Below are 12,956 nucleotides of genomic sequence, written 5' to 3' on the forward strand. Positions count from 1 at the left end.
AAAAATAATTTTAAAAAATAACTATAACTACACTCACAAAAACATGTTGTATCACATACATACATACATACATACATACATATATATATATATATAAAAGCAGTGCTTATCACTATGCCAAGTCAAACATTTACGAGAAAGGTTGCAATTTATGAAACCGGTAATCAAGGAAGAAATTTGCTGGTTATAAGCAATGTTGATAGTCGATCCTGAACCTATTTTTTATTTTGCTTTTTCTTTTCTTTTTACTGTTTTTTCTTCATTTTGTCGTACTGAGGAATATTTACGGTCCTTTTTCTTGGTAATATGATACTATGTGGAATACTATAGGAGTATTTAATATCGCGGCTCAAATATTATTTATAAATATACATATTTTTAAAATATATTTTATTGTTTTAATATATTTACATCAAAAATAATTTTTAACAAATAAAATAAAATATTATTTTAATATATCTTCAAATATAAAATACTTTACCAATGTATAACACGCCCGCAAGTCAGGGCCGTGCCTATATTTGGAACACGTCTCTCTGTAAAGAACAACCGCAGGAAAAAGAAAATGAATATCAGAATCGAAATCATCAATTCAATCCTCAAAAGGTAACTATTTTCATCGAAAAATCATATCAGAATTTCAAATGTAGAAATAATTTTTTTTCTCAAAGTCGCATAATAGTAAAACTCTTTTTTAAGAAATAACATAATTCAAAATTTAAAATTTAATAGCATAGTTTAGACTCATTCGTGACCCACAATTATATATATATATATATATATATATAATCTATTTTAAAATTTAAATTTAAAAAATAAATTAAACTTAAACAAGTACTGTATTCTTATATAAGCTCTACAAGTAAAAAGAGTTATTTACGTGATTTGAAATTAAAACTGTTCTGGAACAAGAAAAAATTACGTCAATTTCCTTAAGATAAAATCACATGTATATTTTTTTTTCAATGAAAAAAGTATTTATTAATAATAAAAAATACATTTTTTATAATAAAAAACATTAGTTTTTCTTATAATTAAAACCTGTAATTGTTTTCTAAAAAAACAAAAAGGGTAAATTCAAAAACACGTGCATGACTATTTTTAATTGTAGAGTTTGTATAAAGATAGAAAATTTATAAATGGAGCGTAGAGTTTGTAAAAAAAACAAAACAATTATTACTGTAGAGGAATAAAGTTTGATTTATTTTTTAAATAGTTTTTTTAAGAAAATAAGAAAATTGGAAATAATATGTGTTTGAAATGCCGAAGATTTTATTACGTGTTTAAGGTATTATTTGATTTTATTATTTTTTAATTTAAATTATTTTTTATATTATCATATTATTTTAATATATTAATATAAAAATAAATTATAAAAAAAATTATCTAAAAATATAAAACATATTTAAAAACAATATTTACCGGAGATGGTGCAAAGTGCCCATCTATGTCAATCTAATCCCTTCCTTCTCGAATTTCACTTTTTATATTGGTCGGTCCACCTCCCTCTCCTTTGGCAATTCAAACGCATCAATAATCTAAAAAATCACCATCATTTAATTAATTGAACCTAGCTGCATAAGGGGTCACATCGAATCATCTTTTTCCGGCTATCCTTTTCCGTTAAAGTATTTCTAAAGCAAGAGAAAGATTAAATATTAAATTTTTTGTGGGGGTTAATGCTTCATTAGTGCATGTTTGCAACAAAGAACTCTTAAAAATAACTGTCACGGTCGTCACATGGTGGCGAGTCTGTCTGGGCGAGTCCAACGTGACAGCCAGCGAATCTCTTCGGGTTGTTTTTGTGATCTGTCTTCGATATCTTCATTTTTCTTGTTTCTTTCTCTTTAGTATTTCTCTTTTAAGAAAAGGAAAATATTATTTTATTGTTATTTTTGTTTTATTAAGTAAAATGTCACCCTGTTTCTGCTCACCACTTGCCAGTAAACTTCACTCACTATATTAATCACTCGAGCTTCAATCCGGTCCCCATCTGCCCATTTCCGAGCCTACTGTGTTTCAGGTAGCTTTTCTTTTCTCCTTCTCTAAAATCTTAGTCTTTTGATTCTTTGGTCCCTTTTCAGCGTTTTTGTTTGCTATAATTTTTAGAAAATGATGGAATCCGTTGGAAAAGGGAGGTATTGGATTCGTGTCATGTGTTAAAAGCTACATTTTTCCTTTTCACTGAAACAAAATGACTAGAAAGTTTTATTTTTCTGGTTTCTGGTGAGTGTCATCCAAGTGGGTTATTCTGTTTGGTTGCAGAGAAGATGAAGGAAACTTAAACCTTTTAGACAGTTATTGTTCTTGTTCCTTAATTATTTTTCTCGCGCTCAATTTTAGTTTCTGTCCAGAATCTTTTCATTTTAAGGGTAGATCGGACCTCTTATTACTCTTTGGCAGGTCTCATTTCTTGTTAGTTAAGTACTTTGTTAATTTCATGTGAAAAATCGTCACATCTTTAGCTGTGGAAGTGCCTTTCTTTGGTGGAATCATTTTTAGAAGATTGGGCTTACTGGAAGTGCCTTTTGTACCATGTCATCATTTTGCTTGAAGAAATTCGCAATACCCGTTGAACTCGATCTGATAGTTAGTGGATCTGATATTTAGCAGTGTTTTTTAAACCCAGGGGTTCCATTTCAGATCAACGTTTTCTTTCATTTTTTGTTCTGTGATCTTGTCAAAAAGATCTTGATTTCCTGAAAGAAATGTGCGTTTCGGGTCTCTAAGTGAGCATATGATATTTAATATTATGCAGTTGAAGATAATTTGCTTTAGATCTTCTAAATCTTGGTCTTATAATGTTGCTCGTTGTGCTTTCTATGGTATGAATTCTGTTCCTTAAAGGCGAATGGAGGTACATTGAGGTTATGAATGTGAAGCAGATCACAGTGAGGAAATGCAATGTAGATCCAAAAGGATAATTAGCAATGTCTAGGTTGCATGCGAGATTTATTATAGACTATTGAACCATGTGCGGATGATTTTGCAAATTCAACCTAGCAAATCTCATTGTATATATATATATACACACCAACTTATCTCAATTGTAAACATAAATCCATTTTCTATGTTAAAGCGTAGCCAGGTGGAAAATATCAGCCATGTGGCATACAATTTAAAATAATTAAGAAAAAGGTTGTAAAGTAAATAAACCGAGAGATTTTCTTCTATTTCCAATTTTTCCCAAATCTGCGAATTAGGTTTTTATTTCTACTTTTAAAAAAAATTTGTGTTGAGCTTCATAGTTGAAATTTTGTGCCAAACGAGAATATTTATCAACTCAGCAATCTTTAACACAGCAAATCGATTTTTGTTAACAATTAATATTAGCTGGATCTTGCCTAATCGTAACAAGCATAGTGTTGTAGTTCAATTTGCCTATTTGATATGAACAGTCTCAAACAGGTTTTTTCCAGTGATTGTTAATTAACCTATAGGTTGCAGTTTGAGCTTATTTTTATTTTTTTTCCCTTTTGGAAACTTCCTCTGAAATGGTGTTTTTAATTTTAATGTGAACTCAATTTTGTCACTCTTATATTGTTCCCTTCAGTTGGGTAGATGATAAAGCTGAGCATCATTGTCAATGGTATCTTAATGTTAGCTATTATTTTTAGTTTGTCTAAGGCTTAGTAAAGACAGGGCCATCTGCATGCCTTCATTGTATGTCTAAAGTAACTTTTTTATGCTACACCTAATCAGCTTCTCCTATGTCTTCTTTTGTGTGTTAATCTCTCTTTTCTTGACATTCGAAGTTAGCATGTGCTTTTCAACATAATCTGCCAAGTGTATTTGTTCCAATGGGAGGGATTGGTGTATGCCACAGACCCAGGGCATACTTATTTATCTTGGTTAGACTTTGGCACTTTTAGTTCACCCATTGTACTTGTTGGAGATTCATAATGGAAATCCCTGTGGCTTCTCACTGACTCATGTTTTGCTGGGGCTAAAGGTTCAGGCTTTGTGCTTTGCATGTTTTGGATACTGGTGCCTTAAGATACTATCTTTCTCTACTCATGATGCCATCCGTTGACCTTATGACTACCTACTACTATGCTGTGTAATGTTTTTAACTACAGCTTTCTGCAGTATAACTTTCTTTGAAGAACATTTTCTGCTTCAATATGTGCATCAAAAGGTTCACATACTGTTTCTTAAGAGATGCAATTGTCCCTACACAACTGTAATTTTGGAAGAGACCTGATTGATTTCATATTCATCCTATTGACTAACTCAATAACCCTTTTCATTTCTTCAGTGCAAACTGCAACACATTAGATTTATTACATGCATTTTGTCGTGTGTAACAGTTGTGGTTAGTGGTTCCCTGAAGTATATGATGTTGATGCATTGTCATCAATACCTTTCCCAAATTTTATTTTTAAGTGGAATGCAGAAATTGTTGAACTTTAGTGCTCTTTTTTGCTGCCTATTCTTTGCTAATGTCCCAGAATCCTTACTGATGTTACTTTATTCATCTTGAAGGCCTGGAGCCTGAATGTGAATTTAAGCAATTTCTATATGTTTATATATTTTGTGCAGTGAAAGGAGTCTTCCTGAAGCACAATGTCCGATCTCGAGGCCCCCCTGCGCCCAAAGAGGAAGAAGGTGTGGGTAGACTATTTTGTCCGGTTCAGATGGATCTTAGTTATTTTTGTTGTTCTCCCAATCTCCTTCACCCTTTACTTTCTCACTTACCTTGGGGATGTCAAATCAGAGATGAAATCCTACAAACAGCGTCAGAAGGAACATGATGAAAATGTTAAAAAAGTGGTGAAACGCCTCAAAGAGAGGAATCCATCCAAGGATGGTCTTGTTTGCACTGCTCGTAAACCCTGGATTGCTGTTGGAATGCGGAATGTTGACTATAAACGGGCTCGGCACTTTGAAGTCGATTTATCAGCTTTCTGTAATATCCTTGAAATTGACAGGGAGAGAATGGTTGCTAGAGTTGAGCCACTTGTAAATATGGGACAGATTAGCAGGGCAAGTGTCCCAATGAATCTTTCCCTTGCAGTGGTTGCAGAACTTGATGATCTCACTGTTGGTGGGCTAATTAATGGTTATGGGATTGAAGGTAGCTCTCACATCTATGGCTTGTTCTCTGACACAGTTGTGGCTTATGAGATTGTTTTGGCAGATGGCCAGGTTGTTAGAGCCACCAAGGACAATGAATACTCTGATCTTTTCTATGCCATCCCTTGGTCTCAGGGAACACTTGGGCTTCTTGTCTCTGCTGAGATCAAGCTTATTCCTGTTAAAGAATACATGAGGCTGACCTACAAACCTGTAGTGGGTAATCTGAAAGAACTTGCACAGGCCTATATAGACTCGTTTGCACCCAGAGATGGAGATCAGGATAACCCGAGCAAGGTTCCAGACTTTGTGGAGACTATGATTTATAACTCTACCGAAGGTGTGATGATGACAGGGAGATATGCCTCCAAAGAAGAGGCCAAGAAGAAGGGAAATGTGATAAACAATGTTGGTTGGTGGTTTAAACCGTGGTTCTATCAGCATGCGCAGACAGCCCTAAAGAAAGGGGAGTTTGTAGAGTACATTCCAACCAGAGAATATTATCACAGGCACACAAGGTGTTTGTACTGGGAGGGGAAGCTCATACTTCCATTTGGTGACCAATGGTGGTTTAGATTTCTCTTAGGCTGGATGATGCCTCCAAAGGTTTCTCTTCTCAAGGCTACTCAAGGTGAAGCAATCAGAAACTATTACCATGAGATGCATGTCATTCAGGATATGCTTGTTCCTCTTTACAAGGTTGGGGATGCCCTAGAATGGGTCGACCGTGAGATGGAGGTAACCTTGGTCTCCTCTGTTCCTTTTCTTTTTACAGCTCTAGTTCTTTTCTTTTTTTTTGGATAATTTTTACTTCCCATCTTTTCTTGGCATATGCTAAAAGTAATCTCCTCAAATGATTGATTTGAGTGAAAAATTAAGTCAACCTTGTATCATCCTAGCTTTGGTTGGGAACTCTTGTGGGCTCTGGGCAAGGAAACTATTTGAGAGGACATGACCATCGCAGGTGTTTGATATTGTAATACATAATAGCATGAGGATGTAAAATGACTGCATGAGGGTTGAGTGTCTTAAACATTGACCTGACTGTTGTTGATTTTTCCAGGTATATCCCATTTGGCTTTGTCCGCACAGGTTGTTCAAGCTTCCTGTGAAAACTATGGTGTATCCTGAGCCAGGGTTTGAGCATCAGCACAGACAGGGAGACACATCCTATGCACAGATGTTCACCGATGTTGGGGTGTATTATTCACCTGGACCAGTGTTGAGGGGTGAGGTGTTCGATGGTGCAGATGCAGTTCGCAGAATGGAGAACTGGTTGATAGAAAACCACGGCTTCCAGCCTCAGTATGCAGTGTCTGAGCTGAATGAGAAGAAATTCTGGAGGATGTTTGATGCTGACCTCTATGAACACGCCAGGAAGAAATATGGAGCTGTGGGAACCTTCATGAGCGTGTACTACAAATCCAAGAAAGGAAGGAAGACGGAGAAGGAGGTGCAGGAAGCAGAACAAGCCCACCTTGAGACTGCTTATGCTGAGGCTGGTTAATAATGGACTGATTTTGAAGTGAAGTTTGGAAATGTGAAAACTATAGCATTTCTTTCTTTGCTGTTTCTTGCGTTTTCTGGTTGTCGCTGATAGATTAGACTCTTGTTTGGATGGTAGTTTCCAATCGTACTCGTGTTCTAGATAGTCTTGAGACTGTAGACCGCTTCTCACTGCTGCAGCCTGCAAAGGGGCATCAGTTGTTTGGCAACTGTTGTGCAGCTTGGGGAGCGCGTCTAGTCAGGTTAGGTTACCGTTGTGTTGGCTTTATTGAGTGGAGTTGTAATTGGCACTAGAGAAGAAATGAGAGATGAAGATGATTCACTCAAAAGTGAAAATGTTATTTTCTGGTCTCCCCTCTCTCTCTGTTCCAGCCGGTAACTGAACAGTATATTCAAACGAAATTATTTGTGAAAAAAATAATTCCAAGAAAAGAGAGTTAATTGCAACTGAAAAACCCCAAGCGATTTGATTTGCTTGTGAATATTTTCCTCGCAAGCAACAGTCTGTATTTTTCTCCTCTTTGAGGAGTGAAGCTTAATCATGGAGTTTACCATGAGAAGGTGAGGTCAATGGTCACTAACGGTATACCCATAGCGCCACCCACGATCTAAGTTCTTATCCCAATTTAACGGATCCTGTCCAGCTTGAGATGGCCATCAACGTAGCTGAAAACCTAGAAAAGCAAGAGAAAATCTGTATTCAAATCAAGTCATGTATAAGAAAAGCACGTGATTTATGCGTTGATTTAGACAGGCTTCTAATTAGATTTTAGTTTCTTATGGTGGGTGGTTAATATATTTATTCAACAATCCTCCATTCCACGCCCATCAACTTCATGACTGCTCTATAAATACTGTCAAAGTGAGACCACGATGGAGGTCCCGGAAAGGAGAAGCATTAAAGCATCTTCAACGTCTCCTTTCACTTCCCCTGCATAATCCCTTGAAGCGAGAGCTTGGACAGTCAATGGGAACGTGCAATTAAGCCCACCATGCAACGCTGAACCTTCTCATAGATATCTCTTGAAGAGGCTAGGTCTACAAATCCGCTTCACATGTAAGAAAAAACTAGTTATGAATGAGAATGAAACTGAATAGCTAACTTGTAATTAAACAGCGACGACCAATCAATTAGATATATAGTTTCGATCAGCGTAACTACAGTCAGAATCAAATTAATATAGTCAAACCTTCACTGGTTGTACGGTTTTGTCCTACTTATCAAAGCAAAAAACAAAACCAAACCCTAATTCATGGTCCCTGCACCATATTCTTATATATAATTTATTAGTATTCAATGATTTCATGCAGCTTTCCTAGGTCCTGACACAGGATTATAAGTTTCGACGAATAAGATCTGTATGATAGTTCCAAAGTCGGTCAACGTCTCGGCCACATTTTAAACATGGCTGGAAGCCTGTCACCATCAGATAAGCGGCGATAAAGTGTAACAAACAGCACCAAATAAGGGACCATGCCAGGGGAAAACAAGAAAATAGCAACCTCTTTCCACCCCATCTTAGCTGCAGCTTGAGCACCAACCAAGTTTCCAATTACTGATAACTGGCTTGTTGGATTTTCAAAAGTTGACAGAAACCTCTTTCCTTTAGAGAACCACTGGCCATAAATTTTAACATCAAGTGCCGCTATCGGAACCGCAAATACCCACCAAAGAACAAGGTAGGACACAGTGTTGGAGCATGCAGATTGGAGCAAAAGAAGCCAAGAAATCCAGGGAGCGGAGCGAACAGATGATTAACTACACGATGCCAGAATTCGGCTTCCACCACCTTGAAGAAAAACATGCGCCTCAATATGAAAAGAAAAGAAATTGAAGTAAGGATTCGGAAAGCAAGAGACCACAGCACAAGAAATCCTGCAGGGTGGAGCAGCGCAACATATGGTGCAGAGGGTCTGTGCATCAATTGGTGAAATTACCAGTGTCTTGAATAACAAAGCTCGGCCACCTAGAGATAGGCGAATCTTAAAATAACCAGCGTGAAACTTTGTTAAAATGGACCATGGGGATGGCTTGATTCTGTCCACAATGATGCTCGAGGGGTTGGTCTGTTGATCTTCTGTAGCGGTGTTTGATGTTTAGACTATTAGCTCCATCTCGAATCGAGATCTTTGGGCTGGCATTAATACCTAATTATGTTAATAGCTAGTAGCTTTGGCATTTGTGGGTTTATCAAGTGGAGGCAAGGTTTTTACACAGCAAAGATGCTCCAGACTACTGGGAGTTATACAACGAATGAAGTGCATTAAGTAATGTTTTAATCTAATAAATTAGAATATACGAAGAGCAGGCGAATAGTAAGCAATCTTAATTTTAGGGATTAAAATTAAGATTAAACCAATCTTTTTCTGTATTTAGCAGCCTGCACATTCGGCCCATCTTCGGCCTTTTTAGTTGTAGACTAGACTTGGGCCGAGATGAGAACAAAGTATTGGCTCTAATCTAATCTAATGGAAGCTACACAGCAGAGCTGTATTCAGTTCATTCCCGTCCTGTCCCTTGCAATTTGTAACCGAGTTGAGTTTTGTTCAACACGAGAAGCTGATATTTAGTCACCGTAAGTAGCTAAGTCACACAATCTTCTTTATGGTGTCTATGTTGCTGCACCTGTCAATTTCGCTCACTCTTGAACTGTTACTACATGTTTGTAATATGTGAACAAGCGTTACTTCTTTGCTGCTCCCTCCCTGATTTAACCATTTTTCTGTGTAATGGGTTTCTTTTTTTGGTCTCTATAGAAACTGGGTCTCTCTCAAAACTTTTATAGATAGATGTAATTGCATTTTGTTGGTCTAGTTTTTGTGTTTATAAGCTGTTTGTAAGAATGTTCCGAGTACAAATTCTGTTGAGGTTTATGTTAACTCTTGCTATTTACTAATCATTTCAATTTAAAGGCTTCAGTGTCTTTTCCTGGCCAGACAGATTTGCTTATAACTACCCAGAGAATAGCACTTAGGTTCTTTGTTTTGTTTTCCGGTTTGAGCATGGTCTTGAATAAAGCATGTAGTTTTAGCCTCGTAAATCATCGTGCAGCGTTGCAGCCATTCACCTTCTCTATTATATAGTTCGAAAGTGGAGATTTTGAAATAACTGGACAGCAATTCAGGACACTAAAATCCCATGTAAGCCTGTTGGTTTCTAACTTCAATCTCAGTCCTTTTCTTGCTAGCCATGCACTATAGCTTTTATCACTCTTTGTGATTATGTTTAACCTATGGTAGAGCTTCATATTTTAAAACTTTGAGAGGATTATGTTATGAGATGTTACAAACTGTAACCGTTAGGCAGACCATCAAGATACATGTAGCAGTATGTTTAAAATGTTCTGTCCCTTCACCTCTTCTTTGGTTGCTTTGATGTTATACGAAAATATCTTATTGCTGTCCCTTTATTTTCATATTTTCCATGTACTTCCATATGTTGAGTATTCAAAACTTTTAAATAGAAGCTGCCTGTGTTAAATAGATCATTAGAATCGTGTAGAATATTAGTCTGTTTTTTCTGTTATGTCTTTCAGTCTAAACTGTTTTTCATTGTTTTTGCAGATTTAGTCGATACCTTTGACTTCCCTCTAGTTCGTATTGATTTCTCCCAACTCTTATGATCAAGAATTGCGTGACTATTATCTGGAGCATTTCTTATACTTCTCCTATTTGTTTGCATAATAAACAAAAGAGCTTCATCATCTCTTCTCAAATAGAACTTCTCCTAGCTGAGTATAGGGAACCAAGATGTCACTTGTCTACTTCACATCCCCTATAGCTCTATCCCCCCACATTAACCAATTTAAAGCAGATGGTTTGCTCTCCCAAAAAATTTCTCTATCAAATCCAAGCTTTTCTGTTGTTGATTGCAAAATTTCAAGGGGTATAAGAAAGAGTGCATGTGATGTTTTTAGAAACAAATCACAAAGTATTATAAGGTTTACTGCAAGACATGCAGTGGACTCTAACAGTCAGAAGTTTACTGATTTATCTCTTAATTGGGATGATCAAGAGGAAGAAGACACTGAAGACATGGAATCGCCATGGGAAGGTGCTATTATTTACAAGAGAAATTCTTCAATTTCACATGTGGAGTACTGTACAACTTTAGAAAGGCTTGGGTTAGGAAAACTTTCAACTGAGATTTCAAAATCAAGGGCTTCAGTAATGGGATTGCGTGTCACGAAGGCCGTGAAGGATTACCCTCTTGGAACTCCTGTTCAGATCTCCATTGACGTGACAAAGAAGAAGAAAAGGTTGAGGCTAGATGGGATCATCAAAACTGTCATCACTCTTGCTTGCTACAGGTATTTTAGTTTCTGATCCTTGTTTTCCAGTGGACTTAACTTTTTTTCCCTGCGTATTTGTGCACTCTTTAAAATTCTTTTTTGCTTCTACCATATTGCAGTATTGTTTTCTTTTTTTCTTTAGTTTCCAGATTTACCTAGGAGAATGATTATCTGTGTTGGCTGTTTGAAATTATTTGCATATGATTAAATTTGTTAGAGGTTTCATGGAAATTCTTGCCCCGATCCAACCAATTCAACATATCTATTTTTAGAATTATCTGGATGTCTCTTGTGTGATTTTTATTATAGCATCTATGAAAAGCTACAGCTACAAATAATGACTTCAGTCTTTCAAAAGCGGAAAAATCAATTTTTTGCTCCTCTTAATGTGGTGGTGTAGTGTTCCTATACAATTATCATAGAGTTGGGCTGTAAAGTATGCCGCTCACAATGAGTCTGACAGCTGTGTGACCATATTTTAGGGAAAGTGCAAAATGTTGTACTTTTGAGTTGTGACCAATTGCTATTCATGATATATTTTGTCACCAGCCCCAGATAGAACTACCAGCTTTAATGTTTCTATGAATAATACAACCATATGACAGTATGATTAGTAAATGGACTGTGCAGCAACCAAGATCAAGACTTTTGATTTACTTTCTTAGCTATCGCCAAGTTTTAGTTGCCATTTCTTTGGTTTTAGTAGAGTGTAGTCTTTGTGAGAAAAGAAAATGTAGATCCAGGCATCATCACTGTTTGATCTAAGCTGGCAAGAATTTTGTAGGTTATGCATGAGATAAGTAGCTTATATCTTGACCATGTTTGCTCGTTGAATGCACTTAATGTGAGAGTATATTTTAGGATAGCGATTGCTGGAATTTTCATGCAGCAGCTGCTATTAAAGACCCATGACTTGTCTGGAAAACAGCAGCTGCTATTAAAGACCCATGACTTTTCTGGAAAAAGCAATCTAACCAGTTCATCAAATTTTCTTGTTTACCTCTGATGTCTGACCGCATCAGGTATGGGTGTTAGTATTCATCTTGAACTTCATTTAAAAGTATTGACAAAAGGTTGAGAATAATATGACAATATCTTTTGATTTGATGCCAAGAATTTTCCAGGTCATACATAATCTTCCCATGTAGGCCAAATTTTATGTTGCATTTTGTTTCACAACATACTTAGTGCTTCCTTATCATTCTTCTGTAATTGAACCCTCTTGTTTATCATTTATGATGAAGGTGTGGAGAGCCAGTTGCTGAGGGCATTTTCTCCAACTTCTCTCTCTTACTATCTGAAGAACCCGTGGAAGAACCAGAGATTATCAATATGGGAAAAGTATTTGGTAATGATAAATTGAAATCTTCAATTTTTGAGGAAGAAGACAGTGATGAAGCTTCAATCGAGTGGGACGACCGGTTGCACTTCCCTCCTGAAGATAAGGAAATTGATATTTCAAAGCCCCTCCGAGATACGGTGCATGTAGAAATTACCCTTGATGTTATCTGTGATCCAAGCTGCAAAGGTTTATGCCTCGAGTGTGGTACAAACTTGAACAAAAGCAGTTGTAAATGTAGCAAAGAGAAGGAGAAGGAGAGAGGACCCGGCCCTCTTAAAGATCTGAAAAAACAGATGCTGTCAGGATCTTAAGAGTAATCGCACCTCAAACATTTTCTCGCGTTCATCCGCAAGTGGTGGAAATTATTAGGGTTTTCGTTGTTTAAAATGTTCTACAAAACTGCATTTGAATCACGCCACGCCATCATATGGATTTTACCTCCATGTGTGATAAAACACATGCAGACAGACCCCTTTCAAATGCTCATTACATAATTAAAAATACCGCTGCATGTATTTTCTAACTCAATGACGACAGTCTCCTCTTGACATTGTTTTAACAAACTAAAACCACAAACTCTTTCTTGATTTTGACGAACGTTAACCGTATTTTTATTAATCAAACCTTTAAAAAAAATCAAAACCTTAATTCTAAAGTCTAAAACCTAAAGCGATCGATTCTTTACAAGAGATGGGAGGAGTTGACAACGATTTTTAACTCTCTTGGGGTGTTTTGACGAG

The 12,956-nt window shown here is 36.5% G+C and overlaps 2 protein-coding genes across 5 annotated transcripts; both read left to right on the forward strand.

Moving 5' to 3' along the window:
- Window positions 1–1,886: 1,886 nt before the first annotated feature.
- Window positions 1,887–6,929, forward strand: LOC105119294 (delta(24)-sterol reductase). Its single transcript, XM_011017416.1, has 3 exons — window positions 1,887–2,023; window positions 4,543–5,814; window positions 6,140–6,929. The coding sequence occupies exons 2-3, from the start codon at window positions 4,567–4,569 to the stop codon at window positions 6,581–6,583; spliced, it is 1,692 nt and encodes a 563-aa protein (XP_011015718.1). The 5' UTR covers window positions 1,887–2,023; window positions 4,543–4,566; the 3' UTR covers window positions 6,584–6,929.
- A 2,122-nt stretch (window positions 6,930–9,051) lies between these two features.
- LOC105119295 (uncharacterized) lies at window positions 9,052–12,702 on the forward strand. Of its 4 annotated transcripts, XM_011017419.1 has the most exons (4): window positions 9,074–9,158; window positions 9,635–9,723; window positions 10,147–10,892; window positions 12,119–12,702. In XM_011017419.1, exons 3-4 carry the CDS (start codon window positions 10,333–10,335, stop codon window positions 12,525–12,527), a joined length of 969 nt encoding a protein of 322 aa, XP_011015721.1. In that variant the 5' UTR covers window positions 9,074–9,158; window positions 9,635–9,723; window positions 10,147–10,332; the 3' UTR covers window positions 12,528–12,702. The 4 variants fall into 4 exon arrangements, with proteins under 4 accessions (XP_011015720.1, XP_011015721.1, XP_011015719.1 ...); XM_011017418.1 differs by lacking the exon at window positions 9,635–9,723 and having other exon boundaries at window positions 9,052–9,158; XM_011017417.1 differs by lacking the exon at window positions 9,074–9,158 and having other exon boundaries at window positions 9,165–9,723.
- The last annotated feature ends 254 nt before the right edge of the window (window positions 12,703–12,956 follow it).

This window comes from Populus euphratica, unplaced genomic scaffold (genome assembly GCF_000495115.2).
Source record: "Populus euphratica unplaced genomic scaffold, PopEup_1.0 scaffold2738.1, whole genome shotgun sequence".
Lineage (NCBI taxonomy): Eukaryota > Viridiplantae > Streptophyta > Magnoliopsida > Malpighiales > Salicaceae > Populus > Populus euphratica.